This window comes from Leptosomus discolor, chromosome 19 (assembly GCF_034619465.1).
Source record: "Leptosomus discolor isolate bLepDis1 chromosome 19, bLepDis1.hap2, whole genome shotgun sequence".
Classification (NCBI taxonomy): domain Eukaryota; kingdom Metazoa; phylum Chordata; class Aves; order Leptosomiformes; family Leptosomidae; genus Leptosomus; species Leptosomus discolor.
Window position 1 is genome coordinate 7,839,708 of NC_141409.1, and position 27,512 is coordinate 7,867,219.

Below are 27,512 nucleotides of genomic sequence, written 5' to 3' on the forward strand. Positions count from 1 at the left end.
GGCTTGGGCAATGGCAAAGTCAACAGAATTTGTAGAACTGGTGGTGCCGATGAGCCCAGGATGAGCGCGCCCTGCAAGCTGAGTTAACCTGCTGTGGTTTTTCAGCCTCATTTGTGGGAGGGACACTGGATATCAATTATCTTTAAGGAGTAATTAATGTTTGACTGGATGTATCTTCTGCTACCATTGAATATAGATGGAAATTTGGAATTTAAGCTGGACTTAACGAAATCAAATCACGCCTGCAACCCAGGTTACTCTTTGCAGTAAGTAGCACGGCTTTTTAAAGTGCGTAGTAGTAGGGGGAATGGTCACTTCTCACCTATTTTCTAGAAAAGATCTGCAGCATTCCCTCTTTGTAACCATTTTATGCCCATTCCCACTCCTAACTATGTGTATGCCAGAGAAGGAATGGATTTTAACACAACCAAGACAATGATGTTTGGGTTTGATAATGATCAGAGTGATCTGTCTTAAGGAAAAGGAGTCTCTTTCTACTACTTTGAGGATGCTAAATCTTAGCTATTGTTTTTAATGATATAAAAAAAGCCACAGCTTTGCACATGCTATTTTTTTGGACAATAAAGATACCTTTCCTTATAACAAAATTTCAGCTTTTCATCTGCTTTGTGTTAGCTGAATGTTTCGGATCAGGGCTAACCATGTTCTACTCAACAGGCAGGATTTTATTTTTCTCTGTAAATGTCAATAGTAATATTTTCTTCCTTCCTGTTCACTCAAGTTGTCTGTGTACATATTGCATGGTGTCATCAGCTGTCATGCAAATGATTGCAGTCAAGTTGTGTCTCCACAGATTTTATCAATGTGTATATCCTGTATCTTTTTTGGGGTAGCTAAATGACAGCGTTAATATTAGAAAATCAGCAAGTTAAAGGTGATTTAATTTGCTTGGTAACAGATCTTGTAATTATACTCGATAAGACACATTTTCTTCTCTTAAATTCATGTTAGCTTGTTGGGCAAAAGAAAAAGGAAGGGTATCTAGAAATGAAGCATCACACTGATGACAAATAGGGACGCAGAGCTATTCCTCTCTCAGTTTGTCTTTGACTGAGGTAGGCAGAAGTTGAGCTAACACAATTGTGCTATACCTGGAGATAAGGGTCAGGCACAGCCAGTGAGTCATTATTGAATCAAGGCTGGTCCAAGTGCTTCAGAACTCAGAGAGGTAAGAGCTATGTTTGTGCAAAACAGAAGTAATTCACACTGAACCTAGATTCCCTATTTTCAGAGCCAAGCATAACTGCTTCTGAAAATTCCCACGTACAAATATCCTTCCAACCTCCTGCTCCGCCTTGCGGCGTAACGGCCCATTTAAAGCAGGACACGCGTTTTCCTCACCCTTGTTTGAACAGTAATGGTCGGCTTGCTGTTGGCCCCTACAGAGTGTTTTGTGACTTTTCCTACGGTCAGGGCCTCTGTAAAGTGGTAAGCAGCAGAGTGGATTGTTAGCACAGGTGAACCTAGAACTGGGGTTCAAAGAGAGAGGCATAAAGAACCAAAAAAGGCATAATTAATCTTTTCATTTATAGTTTATAGTAGAGTAAACAAAGACCATAAATTACCATCCTAGTGCATTTTAAAAAGAATTACCAAACAGAGCAAAACGGTGTGTCTTGAGCCGTAGAACCCACTGACAAGTTTTTCTCTGGCTGATACCTGAAGAACCAGAAGTTGCCACGTGGCAGGCAAGCCGTGCTTCAGCAGGCGCCACACTGGCACAAGCAAACTGCAGAATCCTTCCTGGATGGTATGCCACTGTTAGGAAAACAATTCCCACGTTCCGGTATCCCTCTGAGATGAGCTTCTACCCTGAACAAACCGGACTGGGCCCAGATTACAAACTGGAGTTGGTCAAAAAAGGGATCCTTCTGCTGTTTTTAAACTGCTTTTGGACTATTGTGCTGTGTTAGTGGCTACACTGTCCCTTCATGAGTGCTCGTCAACTTTAAACCCTGAGTGCATCCTACCAGCTTGCCAGATGTGCTCTTGAGCTGGTGTTAATTCCTGAGCCAAGGCAATTAAGGCACAAAGTAATTTTAACTAGTGCTTTGTTGGTGCTGTTTTGGTTGGTTTTTTTTTTTAAGCACAAAAGGGTCAGGACTAAAGTTCCCACCACAGCCTTTTCTGTTTTTAAAGCTGAAATTGGTCATCCCATACTTCCTTTTAGTTCCTCATGGAAACTTGAAGTATGGCCTTTTATTCCAATGGAAAACAAGTCAGCTTGCTGCTGTCCTAGAAAGCCATCAGCAGCCCCTCATCAAAATGAAACAAAGAGGACTTAGATTCTTTCCTCTTGCCTTGCAACTTTTGTGTTCTTTTATTAAAATTTGACTAGTATGTTGAGGTAGTAGTATTACCCACAGTGCTACCTGAGCTAGGCAAGAAGTACCCACCTCTGCTACAGGTTCTCTCCCCACAAGCTTCAAGAAAGGCCTGAACCTGAAGTTATCTGCCCAAATAGTTCAGTAGGCAAGTGGATGGTATTGTTCTTTGCCAACTTGACTCAAAATAGCCTCTGAATTGTTAACAGCACCATCCACTTAAAGAAAAAACTGTTAGGAAGCTGGTCAGGGCATCGCAAAGTACAGGCTGATTATCCCGTAAGCTGAATTTGGTGCCTTACTGCTGTCTCTCATGCACATTCGCATTATTCAGCCTCAAATCTTTGTGAAAAGCAAAGTTGAGGCATGTGGTCAAAATGAAATTTGCTTTTGACTGTCCAAATATTTACTCAAATATTTCCATTACGTGCCCAACGCCACTGACAAAAGGTACTGCGGTTCTCACAGTGAGAACTATGCTGAAGAAAGGCCACGGGAATTATGTTGATTCTGGCTGGTTTTGTCTGTGATAGCTGCTGTTCCCTAGCAGCAAAAGGAGAGGGAAACTTGGAGGAAGAGAAGTGAACATGGATGCTCACACTACTCTTGCATCTCTTCTGGAGAGACGCGGATGCAGTTAACAAAAGGAAGTAAATTTAGAGAGATACCTTTGCTCAGTCCAGCAGTCAGCTCTGCTGGCCTTTCCAGAACCAGTGTCTTGCCTTTAACAGTGTAATTCATATATAAAAAATAACCCTGACTGTCCTTGAAACGCAATTTGCAGGATGCACAGGCTGCATAATTCATGGCGTACTGAAGTTCCGCGCAAGGGAACGGCAGCGACTGCGTTACCAAAGCTTCACCCAGCAACCTGCAGCTGTGTTGGCGCTCTACCAGGCCGGCACTGCTGGGACTAGACGGGCTCGTTGTTCCTGTGAAAGTAGATTTTCTCCCATGCAGTGAGGTGGCACGAACAGAAGAATCTCCAGAGATTGAGGACTACCCCTTGGTCAAAGGGATTCTCCAGCTCCGAGTGGCGCAGGTAGGAGATGCGATGGTGTGACATGAACTCCCAGGTGGTGGTGTTGCACGAGATCAGATAGAGGTGGGAAATAAGCAGCAGCAGGACGACAATGGTGAATATGACTATCAGGAGGAAGGACAAGAGGAGGAAAATGTTGTGCTGCAGCCAGTCCCAGGACTGTTCAAAGTAGAGGCCTGACCTTTCAATTCAAAAAGAAATAAATTCACGCTTAAAGATGCAGAGCTAGTTACATAAGCCAAGCAAACCTGATGGCACATTTACGTTTGACCCATAACTAGTGAGCTTCTGATAATCGTGTACTACAGAGACTTGAACGTACTACGGACTCTTAAGAGACTGCACCAGTAGTGACTTAGCTTCTAAGAAGTTTAAAACATGCTGGTTCCCCTGACAGCTGAGACAATCCTCTTCAGTTAACTCCTTTCCTGAGCAGCCACAGAGGTGAAACCCCGCTGGAGTTTCCAGTACTTTGATTTGTAAACAAAGATCGTATTACAGTAACCGAAGCAAAATCAGTTACCCTTTGTACTGTTGTTAATCCTGTTAATTTCAGCTTAAAACAAAGATGAACAACGAAACCCAAATTATCAGATTCTGCTCAACCACCGGTAGCTCTGTTGTCGCTCAGCAGATCAGGGGGCTCAGAAGAGCTGATCTCCAGGACGCAAGAGAGGGTGAAGATACAAAGCCAATCCGGTCACTGCTATGTTCTATCTAAACCCTCCACTGGGCTCTAGGAGCACCAGAACTTTCAGCAACCTCGGAGGTCAAAGTGCCCACTCCAGGCCTTACCACGCAGCGTGCCCTCCCCACAGCAGAACGACAAGCTGCACGCTCAAGTAGGCGATGAAGAGCGGGTGATTCTTCTCTCCTACGCAGTTCTCAATCCAGGGACAGTGATGGTCGTAACGCCGCACGCAGCGCTGGCACAGCTGGCAGTGCCTGGCTCGCATCGGTTGCTGCAGAACAAACACAAACACTGGCAATGGTCCACTGGGTCAACTCCCTGTTTGGAAGCAGAGGACACCACGCAATCTCGTCTTCCTCCACAGCAGCGCTGTCCCAAAAGCGCTCCGTTTTGAGGTAACAGCACAACATAAACATTGCTAAGATGGCTAAAGGGGATCGGGATTCCCCTGGTCCAGATCCAAATGAGCGAGGTTCAAATTCAATGACTCCCACACTACTTCTGTCTAAACATTTTCTTTATTATCTACCTATTTATAGGAAGTCCAGTGTGCAAAGGAGGGAGACAGAGCCAGTCTGTTCTCTTCAGGAAAGCATGAGTAGACTGTTGAGGTGAAAAATGAGGACCACAGCTACCGAAGAACGTGTGGGATGGGATGGGATGTCTTTACGGGACTGCCCAGAGGAGGGAAGCGTCCCTACTTCTGTGTGAGTGCAAGACACTTGCACAGGGAAGCAGCTCAAGTCCCAGGAACAGAGAAGATGAAAGATCTGGCTGAGGAAAGTCGTATGAATGTGCCTCCTAGGATTTGTACCCTGAGGCGTATATATGTTTTGCCAGCTTTTCCTCTGGCTTCTCCTGGTAGATATTCTTCAGGAATTTATGGAAGCTGGGATAATGCTTGATTTTATTAAATCGATAAGGATCGCTCTGAAAACAGGCACATCTAGGCTTTAGGCAAACTGTTTTAAGAGCTAATTTAATTGCTCTAATTTTTCCTTCATGCTATCTTTTACAACTCAGGCTAATGTTTTGTTGTTTTTAGGCCTCCAAACGAGCTCACAGCTACCAGCAGTTCTTGTAAGTCATGCTCAACTGCTTTTCTGACTCTCTGTGATAAAGATACCTCTAAAATAACCTTTTGGACTGACATGGCAGTAAGAATGTAGAATACAATTTTCCCATGGCGAAAGAAGATCCTTGTTTCTGTGAGGCAGCAGGGACTTGTTTCAGCCTTGGACACCTAGTATACATGCCAATGTCCATCCCTACTACCCCTTTAGCCACACAATTCATTTGGATCACTTTTCAATTCAGGACTGTATCGGAATTCGATTTCCTAGTTGCATTGGCTTCCTCTGTGAGTTTTTCAGCAGGAGGGCGACCCTTTGATAGAATTAATCGGATCTGCCATGCCTCCAAACCACCGAGCAGTGAGCAGCAAGGACAGAGCAGAAAAACACCAGCATCAGCAGCTGAACAAAGATGTTGCCAAAAAACCGTAAGCTTGCAAGTCGCTCGTCCCATTCCCTTCTGTCGCGTTACGAATGCCTACCTTCACCATGCAGTAACCGCAGCGCCGCAGCTTGACACTACTTGGGACTTGGGGCATCGCCATGCTTTGTTCTTCACTCTCGCCTGCCTACAAAAAGAGAGAAAGGGAGTGACTAAGGAGGTTTTGTGTGCTGCTGTCCTGGCATGACTGAGCTGCCTGGATCCTTTTACTTAACAGTTACACCGTGCTGCTTATCTCTATCATTATGAAGGTTAAACGAAATAATTCCTTTGAATTCCTACAGAAGCTGCAGACAGTTAAGGTACCAGGAGAGAGGACAGGCTACTGTAACCACCAAAAGAACGTTTGCACAGAGGCGGAAATAATTGTGGCCAAGGTACCACACTGATCCCGATGCTACGCTTCGGGACAAAAATAAGCCAGGTTAGACTTCACTTCCAAACACAGTAATGGTGTCTTTTCAGTGTAAGCAGTGCTACTTATTCATAGCACAGCCACCATCTACATTAATGATGGATGATTAAAATTGATAATGCCTTTGTCCTACACAACCTGTAAGGCAGAGAACATGCAGCAGACTCTCTCTCAGCTACTGAAACTTTGCCTCTCCGTTTACTGCGCTGTAATTTGTTTGTGTACGTGTCCTCTGAGAGGGGAACAAATCTATAAACAGCTCAATAAATAGAGCTGCAGAGAGCACTTTCTTGCGAGCTTGCCATTCAATTCAGGTTTTTTTGCACTTGTACCACTTAGTGGTGGTTAGCATAAAATAGTTCCTGTATACCCTATACATGCAGTATAGGGTACTGCAGCTTCTGATGTAAGAGAGGACTTATGCTCAAATGGTAGTGTGCTTGCAACGGGAGTGTGGGATAAAAGACACACCTCAAGTCTGTTACAGAATATGAATCGGAGACTGTCCGGCCTGATCTCCAATAGCCTACGTCTGTTTCCTTTATGCCAAGTGCAATAGAAACTTTCAGATCGTTCTTACCCAGCAGAGTGGGAAAATGAAAAAAAAAAAAAAAAAACCTATAGATTTTATAGCCTCACCACTTTCTTCCATTCGTGAAGTGATATACCTTCACTTCCTCTTCAGACCTAACAAAACCCGGGTCCATGAGAGACACCTTGAAGTACAGCAGGACAGAGCACAAAACCAGCGAGATGAAGACCAGCGGCTGCAGCAGCTCTCCGCGCTCCTCTTGCTTTCGCAGATCTGCAAGGTACCCCCAAAAAAGAGAGCAGTAGTGCTTTGTGAAGCGTTTAGGATTTTTCACTCTGGCCTTAACAAAGGGGACCTGCACCTACGGGAAGGGGGACGGGAGAAAACAGGGAGAAATCAGACGGTGAGAGAGTGGGGGGGGAGAAGGGGAAGCGCTGGCAAGGGAAGGGGCTCCCCAGCGCCCCACAGCCCCTCTCTGCCCTCAGGGCGCCCCCCGCAAAGGCCGAGGACACCCGTGTTTTCCCCGGGCGCAGGGGCGCGGCGCGGCCCGAGCCGAGGTCGCTGCCGCCGCCTCTCCTCCGGGGCGGGCCCTCCCCCAGCCCGGCCCTCGGCCGCCCCCTCCCCGGGGCGGGCAGCTCCCCACGGCCGGGGCTGAGGGAGGGGCGCGGCGGCCCCGCCTCACCTGTGCGGTGCAGGAAGAGCCCCAGCGCCAGCCCCCCGCTGAGGGCCGTGTGTGCCGCCCTCACCCACAGCCCGCCGGGCCCCATGGCGGCCGCCGGCCCGGAAGGGCGGGCAGCACCGGCCCGGCCGCGGGCAGCGCCCGAAGGCGGGGCCTGGCATGGCCGGCCCGGCCCGGCGGGTGGGAGCTTGGCTGGGAAGCGAGGCTCGTCGGCCTGAGGTGGCTCGGCCCGTCGACGGGGACTGAGGGCCCGCAGCAAGGCCGGGCCGGGTGCTGACACCTCAGGCTCGGCTCCCCCCGAGCGGGGACCGGGGTCTCTTTCCTGCCCTTCGTACACTTGTAGGGGGGAGCCTGGCTGCAGGCCTCCTTTCTTCCCTCACACCGCTTGCCTGTGTTTTGACCTACAAGGGGGCCTTTCCCAGCAGAAAAAGCACTTTCCTGCAGCCCCCCTTCCCGCTTGTCCTCCCACGCCGACCCCCCGGGCCTGCGTGGCCCCCTCAGCCGCCAGCCGAGTTCGTTTCAGCAGGTGGTGCGGGGAGCGAAGGGCTGGGGGTCTTGAGGGCAGCGTCGCTGGTAAAATCCCTCTACGGCCGAGGCAAATGCTGGTAAAGGCACACGTGAGCAGCGGCAGAGATGTGCTGCTTGAAGGCGAGGGCTCAAGGTGCCGTCTGGGCGAGACGCTGCACCGCAGGGCGTTAAATCTGGTCTCGCCAATTTGATTTTTTCATGTGTTGGATTTCTATCCCCTAGGGAGAAATGCAGAGGTCGTGCCTGGCTGAATGCATTTAGACAGCCCTATTAACGCCAACGGAGCTTGGAAAATGTCTGACATAACTGTGGTAGGAGGCTGCCGGGGTGGGAGTTGAGCTAACTTCAGATGTCTGCGGCGAGGACGTCCGTGTCTGAGCGAGGTCGTTAGGCTCCCCCGGCAGCAGCAGAGGGAAGCAGGCGTGTCGAGAGAATGGTCCTTCTCATCTGAAAGCAGACATCTAAAAGTAGTTGAATGGCACCCTAGATGTGTTTTTTATCTCTTGCTAACAATAAAAAAAAAAAAAAAAAAAGCCAAGATGACTAGTTTAGATGTACACATTCACACTTGGAGAGTCTGTCTGTTTAAGGGAGATGAATCTCGTCACAGGCCTGTAAAAGTTCTGAAATTGGTGTTTTCTCTTTAAACGCTTTTCAGTTTTAAACATAGATGTATCTTGCTGCTTCTATTACATTCTTCCCCCAGTAAAAATTTGGAAAGAAAAGTAACCTTCTTTGCAAATTTATCCTCCAGCACATGAAAAGTAGCTGATTCTTTGGTATTGTTCGATCACAAATGGGGTGTTCTTGATCATTTTAGTCTCTTTAAGTGAGTCAGTGGGCACCTGCTGATTCCAGGAAAGCACCTGGCTGCACAGGTCACTTGAACAGTTTACCTAAGACAGCTGTGTTAAAATGTTAATTAAAATCCTAGTTTAAATTTCCAACAACCATTCAAATACTTTTTCTTTATTTATTTATTTTTTTTTATTCTAGGTAAATGCAAAAGCTATAGAAATCCTCCCTCAGACACCTCATAGACTGCATCGGAGTTTGTCAAACCTCACATACAGAGTTTGTACGTGAGATGGCCCTGCTACTGCTTTAAATATCCTGGAAATGTTTCTGTTCCTTGAGTTGCAAAGGAAGCCTTTCAGAACAGCCTGAAGCTCAGAACAGTAACATCAGGATCTGTCTACAAACAGAAAAAAAAAAAAAGGTGGGTAGTGTCTTTCCGTTCTTTGCAGAGAGGTGTAAATGTTAAAGCTTAATGAAGGCAGTTTGAGTAGTAACAATATTACCTACATGAAAGTAGAAACGTTTTGATATTCTAGAATAATCTGTCCTAAGGAATGTATTCTTACTGGTTGTGATTAGAGTATTTTGGTGCATGTTACGCTTTTTATCTTTTCTTTCAGCTTTGAAACCTGTCTTGCAGAGATCAGAGCTTATCTCTGTCTCAAGGGTTTCAAGCTAAATGGTTGAAATTAGGCTTAGTTCCAGAAAATCTCTACTAACAAGTTTCTGAGCAGAGAATCTAGATTCTTATGGCATTCTAGGTAGGAATTTCATGGTCCTGGAAGCCTAAGGTATCTCTCTGAACTCTTAAATTGTGGTACACTTTCAGCTTCCTAGAGGCAGTTCAGTTTCACATGATTCCTCCTCCTACTTCACCCACCTAGAATCTGACCCTTTAGAAACGTTACAATGACCACTGAATGAACTGGCAGTTGAGCCCTTGCAGGACCAGGGTCTTGAGAAGAGAGTCACGCTGGCCTTAAAGCAGATGGACTGTTTTAAGCCAGAGTCTTTTCTGAAGTGCTCAGCTTCTGCCCACTTACAAAGCTTAGGCTGTGGAATGCGAGCTGCAGATCCGTTACGGAGTTCAGAGGCAATCTGTACAGTCAAATATTGTTCTGATTTTTTTCTTCTCCTCTCACGTAATTTTATAACAATACGTTCTTCCTCCACACCTCTTTTCTATTGACAAACAGTATTGTATCCCCTGGAGTGATGAAAGGAAAAGCCACTGAACTGCATCATCAACGCATGGCAGTTCCTTTCATTTTTAATAAAATATATGACAGCAAATGGGCCAGTAATGTACCTAAATAAACCACATTCATAGACCAAAGGAAGAAGACATTGTTAAGCACTAGGTTTAATACACAGCGGGTATCCAATGGATACAACAGAAAAGTTAATTCATTCAGAATTGTAAGGAAGCAACAGTTGTGCATTATAATTTTTTTGCTTGGTTTCACCATGTACAAACATTTGAACCAGGCCTCCCAACATCAGGCAGGTCAATGGACAGAGTAAAAGCGGACGCTGGCTCATTATAACTGAGGTTATTTTCTTTAAGCAAAAGAAGGAAATACATATTTGGTTAGCTTAAAAACGTTTTTCAAACAAGAAAAGAATTACAGAGAGAATCAGTGACAATTATATGAAATCAAAATATAGTCTGCTAAAGCAGAAGTGTTTCAGTTCCGCAGGAAATCTCCCTCATTCCTTTTTTTTAAGTGCCGTCATCTTATCCAGCCCCCATCTTGCTTTTCATCCATTTCTGACGACCATTACCCTCTGTGCTTCATACACATGGTTGTCGTGGAGACCAGCTGTTTCCCTACTTTTAATTGTCTTTTTCCAGCACAAGCTACCCTCTAACACCGGAGCTGTGGCAGGCTCCTCCCTAAACAGTCTCAGGAAAATGGCTTTTCTGTGGAGTAGCACCTGAATGCAGTGCCCTATAGCTCCTGTCCTACTGGTAATTAATTGCTGCCTTCAAGTGATGAGAAGGGAATAGGCTCACAGCTCCAAGACTTTTCTTCCCACTCATCTTCTGCAGACACCACAGTGACTGCAGCGGAAGCCCAGCCAAGGTGACAAGCAGGGTGGGATCCAGTGCTGAACCATTTTAGCCAGTGGGCAGGTGCAGGGTAATAGCAGCCATCATGCAGACAGGGCAGGTGAATTATCTGCAGCGTTACTAATTGCCACAAATATCAGTGCTGAACTTTCTTGGCTTGGTCTAGATGAGAAAGTCTGGTGCTGCTGGGTCTTAAGCGCCAGACAAGAGGATGCCAATCCTTATAAGCAATTCCTCCCACGGGTCTTGTAAAATGGAAGCACTTGTGGGAAGCTGCCCACCAGTTTGGTCTCTTCTCTCTTCCAGAGCAAACGGCAGACGCCCGACACCCTGCGTGCTGAGACTGCTGTATCATGGACTTGGGCCGCTGAACGACGAGGCATCCTCCAGTCAGGAAGGAAACTATATACAGTCAAGGTAGAGGGTTCCTTTGCTGGCAAAGTCTCTGCAGAGAACTACTGAGTTGTGTTCGTGCTCTGCTTGCCAAGCTTTTGAATATTAAAGGAAAGGTAGTAGTGAAAACACGGATAAGAAGCTGAATGGGACAACAGCTACAGAGCACAAGGAGCCCCTCCGCCGTATCTTTACACACTATGAACTTCTCTCCAGCTGGATTTTCATTTGACAAACAGAACCCCATTCTAGTTTTTCTGGGCTGGGTTGGTCACTGGCTCTATAATCCTGTGTGGAGTTGAAGTATCCTGGTTCGTTCCTTTGCTCCAGCAAAGCCGGAAGGTCCGAGAGGCCAGTCAAGCATTTCAGGGTATCCAACTTCCCCTTTTATATTAGACTTTCATAAAAAATCAGCCACTTTGCCCTGCCCTCCTTTGCAGAATATTGGTATGATGGCTGCAGACAACTATCCTGCTCTGTCCTGAGCGTTGCGTCTACGGCAGCAATTCATTAACTCCTCTCTGCCTCCAAAAAGTGCTTTCGGGTGATGGATACATGCATTATGCCCAGGGTGCAGCAACTCCTGTTGTTTCAGCTAGGGAAACTGAGGTATAAACTAGTTTCAAACTCCTGATTACAGGAATTACTGGACTACGCTTAGGTGTTCAGAGGATACTTTCTCTCTTTTCCTCCTTTCTGAAAGCAAATGTTATTTTTCAGCTCACGTTTGTTAGCTTGAAGACATTGAAGCTTGTAGCCAAAGCTCACGTTACTCTAGCAGGGATGCCATTTCTTTTAAACTGCTGTCTCAGGAATTTACCTTGCTGGTGGCCCAACTCAAAATCTTAGGCATAGCTAGCTGTAACAGACCGGTTAGAGTTCCCCCTTCCCCCTGGGATCAGTGACAGATTTCAGAAAGCCAAGCTTTTCTGGCAGGCTGCCCTGACTCCATTAATCTCCATGTTGCTGGGAATTTGAAATCTTTTTATCCTGGTTCAGACTCAGGTACAGCTTGATGAAGATACGTGAGCAGTGAGGACAGAGGTTATCTTTACAGCGTGAAACAAAGGTTTGATGCAGCTTGGGTCTTGTTAGTTTGGGAGACCGTGGTCCAGCTTGCAACAGGCAAGACTTCTGTAACAGCTGAACTTACAGGGGCGCTGGTCTGAAAACCCCAAACCTTTGGGGTCTTGAGGCAGGAGGAACCGAGCTGTTGGTTGTTCATTAACCTTCATGTAGTTGTGCCAAAACCTCAGCGTAAAGCCCGATTGTTTGGCTCTGATTACAATGCAAGGCTGAGGTCTGCTGTAGCTGAGACGGGAGTTCCTGAGCTCCAGCTGTCTCCCCAGCGTGGCAGCTGCACTCTGGGGATGTGGGTTTCTGATGCCTCTCGCATCTGGGATGCGTCCCCTTCTGCTCCACTCCCACCTTGCCAACAGTCAGAATCTTGAGTGCTCTTTGTCACATGATTCAAGATTTTAGTGGTAGGAGCTTTCACTACATGGGCATTAGGAAGGAGGGAAGCCTAGTGGGTGGCACTGTCACGTGAAACAACTTCAACAGGACAGCAGTGCTAAGTGGGGAATTAACTGAGCAAAGCCTGACTGCCCTAACGCTCCGAGGCCGCTTGGCAGTGTTTGCAGCCTCTCTTAGTTTTGCATATAGAAGGAAGATTAGCAAATGTTGTACAGAAAACAGATCTTGAAATAAGCTTCCCTCTCTCAAAGCTCATAGGGACACACATTCTTGGGGAACAGGAATAAGAGAGAGAAAAATACATTTCAATCAAACGACTGCAAAAAAGTATAATTCGTCAAGTTTTGCAAACTGTATGAAAACAATTCAAAAGTGACACAAAAATATATATATAAGTTTGAAAAATACTTAAAAGAAAAAAGTACAGATCTCACAATATCAAAACAAATGACGTATGGTTAAAAAGGAAAAAAAAAAAAAAAAAAGACATCGAGTAACACCATATTGGCAGAAAAAGTAAACCTCTCCAGGGCAGCTGTGTTCTGTCATTTAAAGTGTCAGTTTGTGTATCTAGGATCTGTCTATAACGTGCTCAGCAATGACAACATTAACTCTGAGCATTAGAAGAACCTTATAGCAGCGAGTCAAATCTGAGAGCAACGTATACAAGTGAAGAGAGCAGCGAGGCTGTGCTCAGAGGCCTGAAATGTCCCAGCTCGCATGGCCACGGGCTCCTCTTACTGCTACCAGACATAAAATCTTTCCTGAATCCCTCCTAAGGGGAGATTTGTGATTTGTGAAAGAACTGGGGCAAGCAGAGGGCTCTAAGCATGGACTGCACGCTGTGTTGTTGAGCGCCTGGCTGTGAGGCAAGCCTTGGCCTTTGGCTGCTTGAGCCGTTATAGGTCTGGAGTCTTCCAGGCGCAGACCACCTTAGCGGGACCCTCCTCTCACCTACCTCATATAAACTGGAGTGCTGCTGCTGCGAGCGGGACTGCACTGGGGCGTGCTAGTGGGAGTCAGGTCAGAATAGGGCCCTCTGCTTCCCAGAAGAGGGGCAAGATGTTGGGGTGGAACAAGAGGTGCCATTTTATGGGATCGCCCTCCAAAGGGTGCCTGGAGACTCCCCAGTCTCAGGAGAGGACTCTGGCACCTCCAGTTACAGCATCTGTGCTGCAGTGAGCTTCCTATAAAGGGAGATTACTTTGCCACTGAGCACAGCTCGCACTTGTGCAGACTGAAAAGGAGTAGAATGGCTCCAGTCCATTACTGGGACTTGCACAAGTGGTACAAGCTGCTCTGGACTGGGGCCCAGCAGAGCTTATTATTGCAGTGGGGAAATACGCTCTCTGGCATTTGAAGCCCTTCCCCATAAAACAGAACGCAACTAAAAAGGTGGTGAAGGACTGGAATGAAGATATGTAGCCCTTGGTGAACAAACCTTGTTCCTTGTTGCACAGGCTCCCTTAGAGAGAAACGCTCTGTGTTGCCAAGGATGTGTAACTGGTTTTACTGGTCATCCCTGACCTTACGAGGCTGGGTGGGCTGGCAGATCCTACTGTACTGCCAAAGGGGACAACACAGACCTCTTGACTTTGATGGGAATGTCTTTACTTCCGAATGCCCACATACCGTTAGCATGTTTCCATTAATGTGAGTCTTCTATAAAAAAACCCTTGAGGGAGTGAATTGACTTGAAAGATCTTTCTTCCCTGTTTCCTCCATTTAAAATATCACTAAAAAGGTCAGTCCTTTTGGTCTAACTCTCTGGTATTGTGTCCCCAAACCTCTCTAACCAAATAAATAACTCGTCACTGCCTGTAACCCCACTGAGCAGCCAATACCGATTCAGGACTGGTGTTCTTGCAGACATTACAGGACCTCATGCAATACAGCAAAAGGGAAGTTTCTAAAAAGTGGGAAATAAAAATGTCACGCTAGTGATCACACAACTAGGTCTTCAAGCTCATGATCATTTGAGGCTCTCTGTGTGGTCTAAAATAAAAAGGTTAAAAGATACATGATGTAGTTGTCTTTGATTTTTGTTTTCTTTTTATACAGAAATCATACACACAGAACTTCAACCTGAAACTTCATAACAAAAAAAGTTCACTAATTTAAGGAAAGCATTTTGTTGTGCAAAAAGTCCCTCCCCCCTCCCCTGTTCACCTTCATCTACTGAGGGTCTCACACACACACATAAAGTTTCCTTCCAACAGGCGAGTTGGTAAGAAAGAGTCCTCCCTATATACAGTGAATTAGAGGGAAGCTGGATACAGTGCTGGCAAGAGGCATTAGGTGATTGCCTCTATCTGGAAGTGTCCATGTTCTCCTCCTTAAAGTTACTGCAGTGCTCTATAACTTTCCTATGGACAAAACAAGGACAAGGAGAGAGGGTTTAGTTTAAAGCTTATTGCACCACAGTTGTTGGACAGTAACACAAGAACGGTCCAACAGCTTGATCTCTACGTAACATGCAGGATGTGCAGCAGGCAGTCTCTTTCGAGATACGCATCAACCGACAGTTGTGTCAGAACCAGTGTACGCCATAAAAGCCACCTCTCTTTTCTATTCATCCTGCAGGTGTGAAATCTCGGCTCTTGGTCCGCCACTGATCAGAAACTCCAGCTGGCTCTTAAACCCCAGAGCAAATGACTCCAGAGGAAGGTCACGTAACAAAGTAAGTTGGGGAAGCTCACAAAGGTGATGGACTTCCTCCACCTTTTGACAAATCCCCTCATTTTAACGGTGCAGTCAGCAATTTCACTGACAGGCCAATATGACTCTGGAGACAGGGAGCCCGCACGAGTCTGGAGAATAGTGACGACTGGAGACTATCGGCGTGAGATGCAATTAGCCTGTCCAACATGCTACTTCTGTAATCAGCTTGCCCGGCATCCATCAACCCTGATTGATCTGTGAGTACTGCCCACCTATAAACACCTCTCTAGTCTTTGGTTTTCATTCTGTCTTTCCTGCTCTTCTGTGTTTGCTTCTACCCCTCGTACACATCAGTACGGGCCTTTCTTTGGTGGCCTTATGTAGAATAACATAAACTAAAGCTAAACCGAATGTTTGATGACAGTGCATTGGTTTCCTACCGGGCCATTTCCTTGGTCTCTTGCCGTGCTGAGGCCATTTTAATCATGTCCTTCAGAAGGGGAATTCCACCTTCTTTGATCAGCAGTGGGCAGTACTTGTCAGCTGCAGAGAAAACAATAAAACAGGTCCTTGTGAATGTTCACAGGAGCAGTACAAAGGGTGGCAGGAGGAGATGGAGAAGCCTGTGGCGTAAGAAGCCACAGACTTTTATTTTTTATGGAACCAGCCTGCTAGGGGTGCTCTGGGGATGAAAACAACTGAGAATAAAAAGCATGGCCAGAAGGATTAAAACATTGAAGGAATTTCCTATGCACCAAGTCTCAGTGGTTTTTGTTTGGCTGTGCTGCCAGGACACTCCTGCATCATTCCAATAAGGTTCTCTCTACCTTATTCCCAGCTAAGCAGGGAAGACTTTCAGCTAACAAGCTCAGATCCACACCCTCAGCTTTTACAGTGCAGTGGATGTGATTTTGAAAAGGGAACTTACGGTAGACAGAGACCAGGTTATACAGTGCCCAGGTAGCCCAGTGCTGGCTGACTGGGGAGATCCCTTGTGGAAGAAGTCGAAGGATTGGTTCAAATGACCTGCACAGAAATATTGCAGAAGTTGTTAAAAAAAAAATCCAAGAGCTGCTTCTTGCAGCACCTTTGCCGCTCAAAGCAATACAAACTCTGTGCTCACAGATACCATAGCAGTAAATCCATTGGCATGTCAAAGATTCTGGCTTCAAAGACTAAGTCTGTGTCACAGGGTAATACTGGCAGGCTTACAGGCCCTACCACGTCAGGAGAAACATGCTGCCCAGACAAATAGCTGCAACGAATGCAGCTGAGCCCAAGGCCTGCTTTCCATCCTCTGTCAGTCACCCTCATGACAGCTGAACCCCAGCAGCACTGATCTGTCTGTAGAGAGGCCAAAGCAAAATTATACCCGGCCAAAGCTGGCCGCTCACGTGCAACGGGTGCTGTGTTTCTTCTGACAACAATGATGGGCCTATACTGTAGCTCAGGCATGGGAATGCCATTCCTTCTGGCTGCCTGGCAGGCACTACGGGAATACAGAGTACCTGATACCCTCTTACAGGGAGGGCTTTGGAGGATTCCACTCGTTATGTTAACCCTTGAAGGGATTTCTGGGAATTGTGTCTAAGTATCTCCCAGCGGAGAGCGAGAGCTGCAGCAGTCCACACAACTTTCAGAAGCAGACAGACTGAAGGAGGCGCAAAGGACAGCAATCTCAGAGGAGAATGCTTAGGCAGTCCCAGACAGTCAGATCACGGGTTTCCTGAACTATGCAATTTCACCAGAAACATGCAGAAGAAACTCTGTCGGGCTCCCACACTCCTCCCATAGGAATTGCCAGGCAAGATGTCTCATCTCAGCAGCCTCTGTGACACGTGTCAAAGGAAGACGTAAAGCCCTCACTAAAGAACATGGCCCTGAGGATGTTACTCCTTCACACTAAAACAGAGCCTCCCTGCTGAGCTACACCTCCTCCCTTCTCTCTGTTGGTGCTTGCTCCCTGGGACAATCCCAGCTCCTAGGTGAGCGGGCCGAACGTTTCTGTTCCTCACCTGTAATTGATATTTCTCCTGGAGTTGATATCCCAGCTCTGGATGGCTGCCCACATCCTCTTTACAACATCCTCTCGGTGGGGCTCACATATACCCCAAGCTTCTGGCCCATCAAACATGATATGGGAGAGCACACCACAGGCATTATAGGATACCTCAATCCCATCTGCTTTGCTCTCCAGCAGATTGCTGCCAAGAGAGAAGAGATCATTTAGAGGTGCTGATGCACCAAAGGTTTAAAGGTCTCCAGGTGATTCAGGAGCAGAGCTCCAGAGCATTCAGCCTGCCCCAGGCCAGCTGTGTTAGCCAGGCACTCACCTGAACACGCTGATGAACTGGGAGGTCATGAGCTGCGGGCGGAGCTCCTTCACCTCTGCTACGTTGCCCAGGAGGCCCAGCATGTTGCGATGCAGCTCCTGTTTCTCAGGGAACTCCTAGGCAAGCGAAGAACGGGATGAGACAAAAGAAGGGCGATGGTGATGCTGAGAACAAGCAACCCTGGAGAAGGTGTGTGCAGCACATCTAGAAGGGCTCAGTATTTTTGGGTAGTCAGCAATGGCTCTTCAGCATAGCCAGGGATCCTGCCCAGGCACCCGCACCCCCACTGCTGATGTCAGCATTGCTGAAGAGGAAACCAGACGCACTTACTTTCAAGCACTCCAAGAACAGTTTCATGCCACTGTAGTTAAGGAACATCTCACAGTTATCAGGGGTCTCATCAGTGATGTTCCAGAGGGCACTCCAGGAGAACTCCATCACCTGATCACACTACAGAGCCGAAGAGACAGACAAAAACAGAGCTTTGCTAATGTGGGAGCCCAGTGCAAACCAACCACCCGTGTTTCCTCTCTGGCATCACCCTAGATGGCTCCAGAGGTAAGAAAACCTTGTCATTCACTTTCAACTTGTCAGCAAGTGGGTGTTTTGTTTAATAATTTTGCCTCCCTGTCATGTTCCCCTGCCCTCACCCTGGGAGAGGAAATTCTGCAGCATCAGCTGAGGTGTCTTGTGTTTGTTAGAGAAGCTGAGCTGGGACTCTGGACTGATCTCCGTGTTTAAGTCAGACTGAAAATACATTTTCTGGGGAAACACTCACCGTTTTATCAGCCAGCTTCTTCTGAATCAACTTTAGCATTGTCTGTGGGCAGAGGAAGGGAAAGAGTGAGAAGTGGTTCAAGAATCAGAGCTAAAACTAACTGCTGTAGTACTGCAGGGCTGACTACAGCCAATTTGCAGGCATATGCAATTTTGATCATTCGTACAGAACCTACTTGATCCGTCTTTCTCTAAGCCAGTGGGCCTGGGTTATGTTCAATGTTGCAAGTATTCACAGAGCTGAACTACACCACAGTCCCCGAGCTGTTGAGTTTGCAGTCAAGTCAGTTTTGATCTGTTTGACAAAGTCTGCAACGTGGTGTAACTGCACCAAAGCAGCGGCCCCTGCAGTGCTTTGAACAGGTGAGGGATATGGGTTTACATGAGTTGGGAAGCCAATGCAAACTCAGGGAGATGCAGAAGGAGCTGGTCACAAGGTGGTACCAGTTTTGGAAATAATATGACAGGGTGAAGAGGTAAGGTATAAGGTCACACTGCTTCCCTGCTCTCACAGACAGCCTGTCTCCAAGATCATGACTTCTGGTGCTGATCAGCAGGTAAAAGATGTCTCATGGAGGGGTCGGTTCCAGGAAAGGTTAGCCTTGCTAGCACACTAGTTCCCTCCTGTGATACTGCAGGGCTGGATCACTGGCTGGATGCATTTGGTGGACTGCTGCAAGGGAATTGTGCTAGCCTGGGTTAAGGATAAGTAGACGCCTTGGGACCATACCAACCATGACAAACCCCATCTTGCCCACAGCTTCTTTGTGATCGTTGTCCACCTGGCAGACCAGAGCGTTACAGAGGTGCACAGCGATGCGCTGGATAGACTCGTCCTGCCGACTCTGGTTGAGGATGTTCAGCAGCAGCTCGTTGACTCGGCGGTACTGGAACTCCAGCTCCTCAGGAATGCTGAAGTTACACAGTGTCAGGCAGCAGTTTCGCTGTACCTGGGTCAAAAGGAAGCAACTGCTGGGCCAAGTGGCGATGGAAACATGGGCCCCATCACCTCCTGTTTCCTTGCTGCTTGGTACTGAAACCATCTTCTTGCTTGACTGCGACCACTAAAATCCCCGTTACTCTACCTAGCACTGTGCTTCAGCCGTGCTCTATCGGTACGCTCTTCTCTCTCCCTGTTCTCACAGGGCCACACGATCACCCAAAGCCCATCCCTTTCCAAGCGGTTCCTCACTGCCTGTAAGCTCTCTACACAGCAGTTGCCATTCTGCAAACCAGTGGCACCACAATGTCAGCTTGCTTCCAGTACAGTGTATTGGGATAATGTTGTGTGTCGCATACGCCCTTTAACCATATCATGGCTTTCTGCCCCTTGTTCTGGAGAACATCACGTGGATAAGGAGCACCCTGCATGTAATCCCCACCAGTGAGTGACGGCAAGGAGCAGATCTGGGCCAAGCTTCTCTAGTGTCTGCTGTGGCTCACATCCTGGAGGCTCAGAAGACCCAGATGCTATCAGCTGGCCAAAGACTTAATACAGGGAAGGAGACTGGGCTGCTCTTACTGTGACCTCCTGGTAGGACTCCATGCCATTCAGCACCACCTGGATGACCTGGCGCCGCAGCTTCACGCTCTGCTCCATGCGGTACTCGGAGTTGGTCAAGTAGAACAGCGCCGCGCTGCCCGTCACCTGGATGTTTTTGTCATCCTTGTGGCACTTGAGGGCTGTGATCACCAGCTGCAGAGAAGCAACATGAAGCTTCAGTGCCACTGACTTGCTGTTGAGTCTTGGAGTGACTGTTACAAGCCTGGAAGGAATGCGTGGCCCAGGCATTGCAGGAACATGCTTATGAAGTGAGGGCACCCAGTTCCACTGCACCACTGGAACTTTCTCCAGAATGACCTGATATGGTGTCCCAGGGTGAGGAAAAGACTGGGACTGCAAAATTTCCCTTGTCGGGGTGAGGTAAATGCTAGCACGGGGCTTACCTGAAGGGCTCGCAGCAGCTGGCTGCAGCGTTCGATACGGGCAATGTCAAAAAGGAGGTTGATGGCCCGGGAAGTGATTTCTGGCCGGTGTTCAGTGTAAGCCTCAATAGCATTCAGGACTTGCTCTTCATTTTTGTCTCCACTCACCTGGCATGGAGGAACAAAAAGAGTTGGGGAAAAAATGATGAAGGGGGAAAACCAACAGGAGAAGGGAACTGAAAGGTCAAAGGGTACAATTTCCCCCTGTCCTGCCAGTAGGATTAGGCCCAGGATGAAAGCAAAGAGGTTGAGCCACTTCTCAGCCCCGAGGGATGAGAAATGGAACCTCTAGGCAGGAGGATGCTATTCACAAGTAAGACTCCTATCGTCTTAAATCCTTTTCTTGTAGTGACAGACATCCCGGTCCTTCAGGCAGGATGATTTTTCCATGCCCTTCTCCAAGAGGCATATTTTTTAACCCTTGTAAAAACCATATGGGGTACAGGTCTTGCCTTCTGGCAGTTTTCCTGCATTATCAAGCAGCTATTGAAAGGTCAGAGCTCAGTTGTCCCACCCAAGACCGTAAGAACTCCACTCTACTGGCAGCCAGTAATTCTCATGTTCTTTCAGCTCCTACCAAGTACCGACAGCCAATATTCTTGCGGCCTCCTTACCTTGTAGGCTGGAATATGCGTCAGGCGGCAGAGAGATGTTTCAAAAAGGCCCAAGAACTGGAGCGGTCGTTTCAGACCCCGGAAGGGAGCAATGCTGCTTTTTGCTGGCTCAATGCTGAGGGGAAAAAAAACCCAACAAACCAGATCACTCGTGTTGGTACTGTGTTTCTTCTGGTGTCTCCTGCCCTAGAGAGAGCTGTCAGCTCTCCATTCGCTCTGCCTGCACTGCCTCACAAGTAGACTGATAACAGCTACACTTCAGTTGTGCACCAGCCAGCTTCTCCTCAACGTAACAGCAGACATTCATCCCAGGTGATCCCGACTGAAGGGCTAAACATGTTGAACAGAAACAGCAGTAAGAATTCATGCAGGCAGAATGCAGCTTCCCCAGGCACAATCTGTCCTAGACATTCACTAGCTGGGGTGAACATTTCCTCTTAGAAAAGGGCTGTAGATTTCACTGATCCGAAGTATTTGCAAACTGGACTGCATGTCATCTGACAGACATGCTACGCTGCTTCTGTGATCATGCAAGAACCCTAGTTTTGCTGCCATGTTCCTTATTGACCAAGAGCCAGTATTTTTTTCACCAGCTCTGGTGGCAAGGAGCCAGTACTGTCCCACTTGTTTGCTTTTGTTCAGTAAGTGCTCGGGCAACAGGCAGGCAGAGTTCTTGGCTGATCTGGAAAAGCAGCCCTTTAGGTATGCTCCTCCTGAGCTGCTCCGGGATTTTCAAGGGGTGATCTGCCCAGTGTCCAGGTCAAATCTGAAAATATGCCTTCAGAGTCTAAGTTCCTAGAACACTCAGCCCTCCTCCGAACATCGATGTATTGACTCAGTGTAGGAATGTTCTGTCTCGGAAGAGCCTGGATTTCAGTGAGGGCAAGAATGTTCCGTGTAGAAAACGCATAAAGGGCTCTGGAGTTTTCAGAAGAAATATAAACCACTGCAAGAGATCCCTGGAAGAATGTGTGTGGAAAAGAAGAACTGAAATACTTCTTCAGATACGTATGGGAAGCAGACAGGATGAATCTTTATTACTCTTAGAAGTTCTTACATATGTCACATACAGGAAATCACAGCTGATTCCCATACCAGTCTTTAGTGTCAGGAGAAACTAGCAACAGTTGTATCCTGCTTTCTACTATTAATTAGACCTACAGAATTTGGAAGCCTAGAAGAAGGAACTGTTCTTACTTCATCTTTGACATCATCTAAGCAGACCTCAGTAATTGCTGCTTCCTTACCTTGTCTGGCCCATCTTCTCCTCCATGCTTGGGATAGTGCAGTTCTCCAGCATGGTGTGCCCTGAGATATCGAGCGAAGTGAGGTTTACCAAGTTTTCCACAAACAGGTTTAGAACCCGCCGGGTCAGCTTGAATTTGTAATAACTGGACAGATGGTCTCGGGAGATATCCAAGTGCCTGCAAATGACAGAGAGGAGCTCAGAGCTTGGAAAGCGTTAGCTGGGGCTCCTGCCTCCCCACCAGAGGAAGACGACAAGCCAAGGGTGATTATTATTTTCTATTTATTTATTATTTCCTTCACAAGGTACAGGAATGTGCTTCTGTAGGATCTGGCAGCAGGATCTGGCCCTGTGTCTAACCGAAGCACACAGGTATCTGGTAGAGGTCTACCTAGAACGGAGCACAATGAATCATTTGGCCACACATCAGAGAGGAAATTGCTCCAGGCTCAGGAACTGCCTTTCCCAAGCTCCCTCACAGCAGCCACCTGAACATTTCTGCCTGGTGATTAAGATGCACTAGAGGATCTTTGCATCCCCAGAAACATGTGTTGCCTCATCCCACAAATTAAGTTACACAAGTTTTTGTCTGCTTTCTCAATCTTATAGTTTTTCCACCTTGGGCTATTATGCTGCCCCAATTCCATTCAGGTATTCGAATGCTTAAGCTTTGGGGAAACCCTCGTGCTAAGGGAGTGGTGGGACAAACTGAGCAGCCATCATGTGCAGGTGGGGCCCCTGACAGGACTGGGGCTGCTCTTCCCTGCCAAGCAGTAGCCAAGGCCCTTGAGAGAAACTTTTCTAAACTGCCTAAGCCAGGAGCCAACATCTCCCTCACAAAAGTGCCTTCTACCTCTTGTAGACCAAGTTTCACTGCAAGTCACTGGGAGTTAAAGCACTTGGGATTCAGAACACGTTATCCAGGACGTTCCCCAGGACTCCTAGGTCGTATGTTAACGTGGTACCCCCTAGTGTCTGCAGCCAGTAGAGGCGATACTAAAGCCATTGCAAAACATCCTTCATGTGACTACTAAGGCCCTTCTCTTTGGCTTGGAAGGTCCTGGATCCCTTTCCCGATACCCCTGGGCAGTTTGAAGAGCAATTGTCTCAACTCTCTTTCAGGAAGTCATTTCACTGCCAACACAGTTAGGTCAGGAGTGCCTATTTATTTACGCTGCTTGTTCCCTTGGTTGCACCATCCATGCACAGCAGGCAAGTCTGAGCTCAGAGTTTTTCCTAGTATTATCTCAGAGTCAGGCTTGAACTTTGGACATTCCTGGTTAGGGGGACTGAGTTTCACAGTGTGATTATCACGATATTAGTATATGTACACATCTGCAGTAGTCCTTTTTTTTTTGGCCATCCCTCAGGTATTCAGCTGTTGGTTTTTGTTTGGCTGGGGGGTGGTTGGTTTTGGTTTGGGTTTTTTTTTTCCTTTTTTCGGTGTGGGGGATTTTTTGTTTTTCCAAGAGGGAGTGTCTGCTAAGAGGTGTCCTTTTGCAAGCAAAATGCAGGCTGGTTTTAGACATGTCAGATCTGTATAGTGAGTCAATGAGTGAACCTGTTCCTGGGAAGGTTTACAGCTTGACACCAGTAGTGGGTGGCGCTCTGTTAGCAGGCAAGTAGACCATTCCTAAAAGACTTTTCCCTATCAGTGGGAAAAGGATAAACAAGGAAGAACAGATCTGCTGACCTGAGCTTGCGAAGCTGTGCGATCACTTGGATGTGCTCCTCTGAAAGGTCCATGTTGTAAAGCACTAAGGAAACCAGACTGTCCTTCCACTGCGTCAGAAACCCCACATCGTTCAGCTGGATCCCCGAGAGATCAAGAGCTGCGAGGGAGGCCAGAGGCCGAAGCAACGTCTCCACGTTTACCCCTTCGATCAAGCGGCCCAGGTTCAGGAAGCGCAAGCGGCTAAAGCCTTCAAAAGTAAAGTCCTTGACCAAGACCTGGCGCGTGGGGTTCACTAAACAGTCATCTTCACAGCCTCCAGGGTTCTCCTCCTCATAGAAGATATTACAGCAGCCAAAGAGGCTAAGGGAGATAAGCGTGTGGCTGAAGCTCACCAAGGTTTGCAGACTCTTGGCTGTCAGCTTCTCACAGTTAGTCAAGTAGAGCTCAACAAGATCCTGGAAGATGGGAAATCAAAGTTAGAAATATTTCACAGGTAGAGTGCCCACCCTGTTTGCTACAGCACAGCCCACTGGGAGAGCCTGAGACCACGTATCACCGAACCTGACCGTTGTCCCCATCCCTTTCACTACAGTGGCTCTGGGAGATGAGAAGGGAGAAGCTGAGGTTCTCCCAAACAAAATTTGGCTGGTGAAGTGTGGAGACTTGGGAATTTGTGGGTGCCTGGGATTCTAGCTGGTGCCCATGCAGCAATGCTGCCACGCGAAGTGGCAGCTGGAGGCTGTCAGTGCAATACCACCTGCTTCCTGATGGCCTCCAGGTCCTGGTCCTGCACAATCTGCTCCCGCAAGTGGATCCGAGCTAGCCTGGTGCTCCGGGGATCTGAGAACAGGGTGAAGAAGCTTTCATGGGGTTCAAAGACACTGTCCGTCTTCACCAACTCCACGTACCTGTATTGGAGCAACGGCGTTAGCACAGCACGACACAGAGGCTCCGCTACAGCTCTAGCACCTTCGCGGGTTACAAGAAAATGTGGCCGATTGCGTAAGCACACGCAGGCTCCCCCCGATCAGCAGCCTTTGGGGTAACGCGACCTGGCCTATTACCTCTTCTTGCACAAAGCTAACGAGCCTTAGGAAAACCTCAGGCAAAGATTTGTGCAAGGTCAAGTGTGTGTGTGTGTGCGTGCGTGCGCACAAACTAGATTCTGGCAAGCACAGACTCCAGGATTTTTTTTGCCTAGCTATTTAAAGCTAGTAATTTGATTTTTTTTCATTTTTCAGAACATTAGCTGGCCAAAGTTCTCTGCCAGGCTTTGTGGGCAGGAGTTCAGCCAAGACAGACTGTGATAGCCAAATTATACAAACCCCTGGAAAGAGGGGTAAAGCTACAGGAGCGGCAGCCTTAAAATGTAACGTCTGTTAGCACTTTGCACTCTTTATTTCTCTGGTTTGAGAGAGAGTTGTAATGCTTCAGTGGTGGGAAATGGGAAGGCTCCTTTGTTGCTTACTGATGTTCTTGGAAGCAGCAGTGACTGTCTCACTCTGGGTTTACCTATGTGGAAGTGGTGATTTCCCCAGAAACTAGAATGATATATAGCAGTACAGTAACCCCTGAGGACACTTCCTTCTGAAGTTAATGCAAATTCTTATTTTCAATATGAGGATCAAATGGGAAAAAAAAAACAACTCTATGAATTCTTCCCATTTTTTTCCCCCCCTTTCCCATCACTCTTTTTAGAGAACTATACTCTCCCTTCCCTGAGCCCCTGGCTCCTTCCCAAACCAGACAGTAACTTCTCCACAGGACTGAAACGTACTCATTGACAAGTTTGTCACAAATCTCGCTCGGTAAGAAGATGTCAGGATGGAGCCGGAGAGTTTCATTGTCCAGTAGGTAGCAGAGAGTCCCCTCCAGGTTGCGAAGGCAGTAATCTGTGCACAAGGTCATCAGTGACTCGGGGCTATCGGATGCCATCTTGAGGGAAGTTATGGGAAGGGGAAGAGCAGAAGGAAGCTTTTGATTCAGTAGATCCTTTCCTCAAAGGAAGTTCCAGGCTGAATTTACAGGGACATCAGGACAGCTATAAGCAGAGGGGGGGGAAAAAAAAAAGATGCATTGAGAAAGGCACGCTGGCAAGTGTCCCGCGAAGCTGTTGTACCAGCAGGATGCTGGTAATTGTATTTACAGCCCATCACTTGCTGACCTCAAAAGAACCTGCAGCATTTTGGCCTCTCTGGCAGGATGCCCTTAATGCCTTGGTGTCCCCACCCCCAGGGGACACTGGGGAATGAGTTAACATGAAACGTGTTTGGAAATGAGGCTACACAGCAAGAAAATGTTTCCTCATTGCAGGGGTTATCTGGCTGACAAAGGCCCTCTGAAAGGGAAGTGGCAGAAACCGCATTGCTTGGTTTCCTTCACAGTGGGTTGGATAAACCACCAGAAAATTGACTGTCAGGACAATCCTTTGTATGGCCCCAGTGGGATCTGGTGGCCCCATATCTCATGCCTGTAATTCTGTTTGCCACCATTCCATGTTCGAGCTGAATGTTTCTCTCTAGCACCAAGGCAGAAGCTTCACCCAAGTCCTTGAACGAGACCGGGAAGTGGATCAGAAGCCAGAGGGAAACACAGAGGCTGGTTTGGCTTCCCTTTGAGTGCAGCGCAAAGCAAGGTTTATGCACGTGCTGGACATGTGTCCATCCAGCTCCCTGCGACGCGCTCACGCGAACCGCTCCAAATCTGTCACAGAGAAGTACGAGTGCCTAACCTGGGAAAAGGCGAGACGCTTTTGCCCTTCTTTGGTTTTAGTACAGGATAAAGAAGGATGGGTGAGGCAGCCAACTGGGGGAAGCTATTCCTATTTTCTTATTTGAAAAAATCTCACGGCTCTAGTATGAAGACTCGCTCTGAAGGAGGGCTTGCTGGAGCCTTGGAGGTGTTTGGTAGAAGTGACTGAAGACCAACACCGCCATTTCACTTTCAAAGGGTAAAACCACATTAGAAGCAACCCTAATGTGAACTCTTCAATATATTTTCATGGACACACAAGAATTGTGTTGAAATGTTTGGTTTTGATGTAAAAGCTGTGTCTCATCAATATGTCCCTGCTGGCAGTGAGAACGCCAGTGCTGTGCAGTCAGTTGTCATTCTCTGCCCCACGGCTGAGCAGCCATTGCTGGGGAAGTTGTTGCAAGACGGCCTTAACTATATTCCGTTTCTGGTCTTTATCTGGCAGTTGTGAAGACCAGGACACTGGTCTGTGTCTCCAGCTCTCTGCTTCTCTAAAACCTCCGGTGCTCTCTGTTTCCTTCCTTCCGGCACTATCAGTTGAAGATGGAAGAGTTTAACTCCCTTTCCTCATCTTAACCTCTATCCCCCCAGGCACCCGGGCTGGATCAGGCATGTTCTTTCCTCCCTTTCAGATGCTCTGTTCAGCCACTGCCTGGGCGATGACATCCGTATGAAGGATCAGTTAAGGCTGTGGATGAGGTAACCTTTCAAATTCAGGCATCAAATGGTCTCTGTAGGTGACAGAAGCACAGCTGTGACTGAGCCTGCCCGGGCTCCCGGCCTTCTGATCCCTCCCTGTGCTGCAGAACGGACTTCCATGCAAACATGAAGGCAGCACAAGTTGGAAATCAAAGCTCTTTTCCTCCTTCCTTCTGTGTTTCATTAGTTCTTTTTCTGAGGGTGTGCTTCAGTGCCAGGGACAAAGAGTTGGACAAGGAACTAACCCAACATAGAAAGGAGCCTCTCAAAAAGCAAGTG

The 27,512-nt window shown here is 47.5% G+C and overlaps 2 protein-coding genes across 6 annotated transcripts; both read right to left on the minus strand.

Moving 5' to 3' along the window:
• Positions 1-3,159: 3,159 nt before the first annotated feature.
• On the minus strand, positions 3,160-7,307 carry ZDHHC12 (zDHHC palmitoyltransferase 12). Of its 3 annotated transcripts, none has more exons than XM_086475716.1 (5): positions 7,223-7,307; positions 6,683-6,813; positions 5,634-5,720; positions 4,183-4,349; positions 3,160-3,568 (listed from the first exon to the last, which is right to left on the minus strand). In XM_086475716.1, exons 1-5 carry the CDS (start codon positions 7,305-7,307, stop codon positions 3,259-3,261), a joined length of 780 nt encoding a protein of 259 aa, XP_086331842.1. In that variant the 3' UTR covers positions 3,160-3,258. The 3 variants fall into 3 exon arrangements, with proteins under 3 accessions (XP_086331842.1, XP_086331843.1, XP_086331841.1); XM_086475717.1 differs by having other exon boundaries at positions 5,634-5,711; positions 6,677-6,813; XM_086475715.1 differs by having other exon boundaries at positions 6,677-6,813.
• Positions 7,308-14,631: 7,324 nt separating this feature from the next.
• Positions 14,632-25,760, minus strand: ZER1 (zyg-11 related cell cycle regulator). 3 transcript variants are annotated; one of them, XM_009954166.2, is made up of 15 exons: positions 25,558-25,760; positions 24,538-24,688; positions 23,799-24,235; positions 22,107-22,283; positions 20,860-20,974; positions 20,207-20,353; positions 19,782-19,955; positions 18,994-19,209; positions 18,261-18,302; positions 17,813-17,932; positions 17,483-17,598; positions 17,165-17,353; positions 16,078-16,175; positions 15,590-15,692; positions 14,632-14,854 (listed from the first exon to the last, which is right to left on the minus strand). In XM_009954166.2, exons 1-15 carry the CDS (start codon positions 25,713-25,715, stop codon positions 14,797-14,799), a joined length of 2,301 nt encoding a protein of 766 aa, XP_009952468.1. In that variant the 5' UTR covers positions 25,716-25,760; the 3' UTR covers positions 14,632-14,796. The 3 variants fall into 3 exon arrangements, with proteins under 3 accessions (XP_009952468.1, XP_086331710.1, XP_086331711.1); XM_086475584.1 differs by having other exon boundaries at positions 19,788-19,955; positions 25,558-25,748; XM_086475585.1 differs by lacking the exon at positions 17,165-17,353 and having other exon boundaries at positions 25,558-25,748.
• Between the last annotated feature and the right edge of the window lie 1,752 nt (positions 25,761-27,512).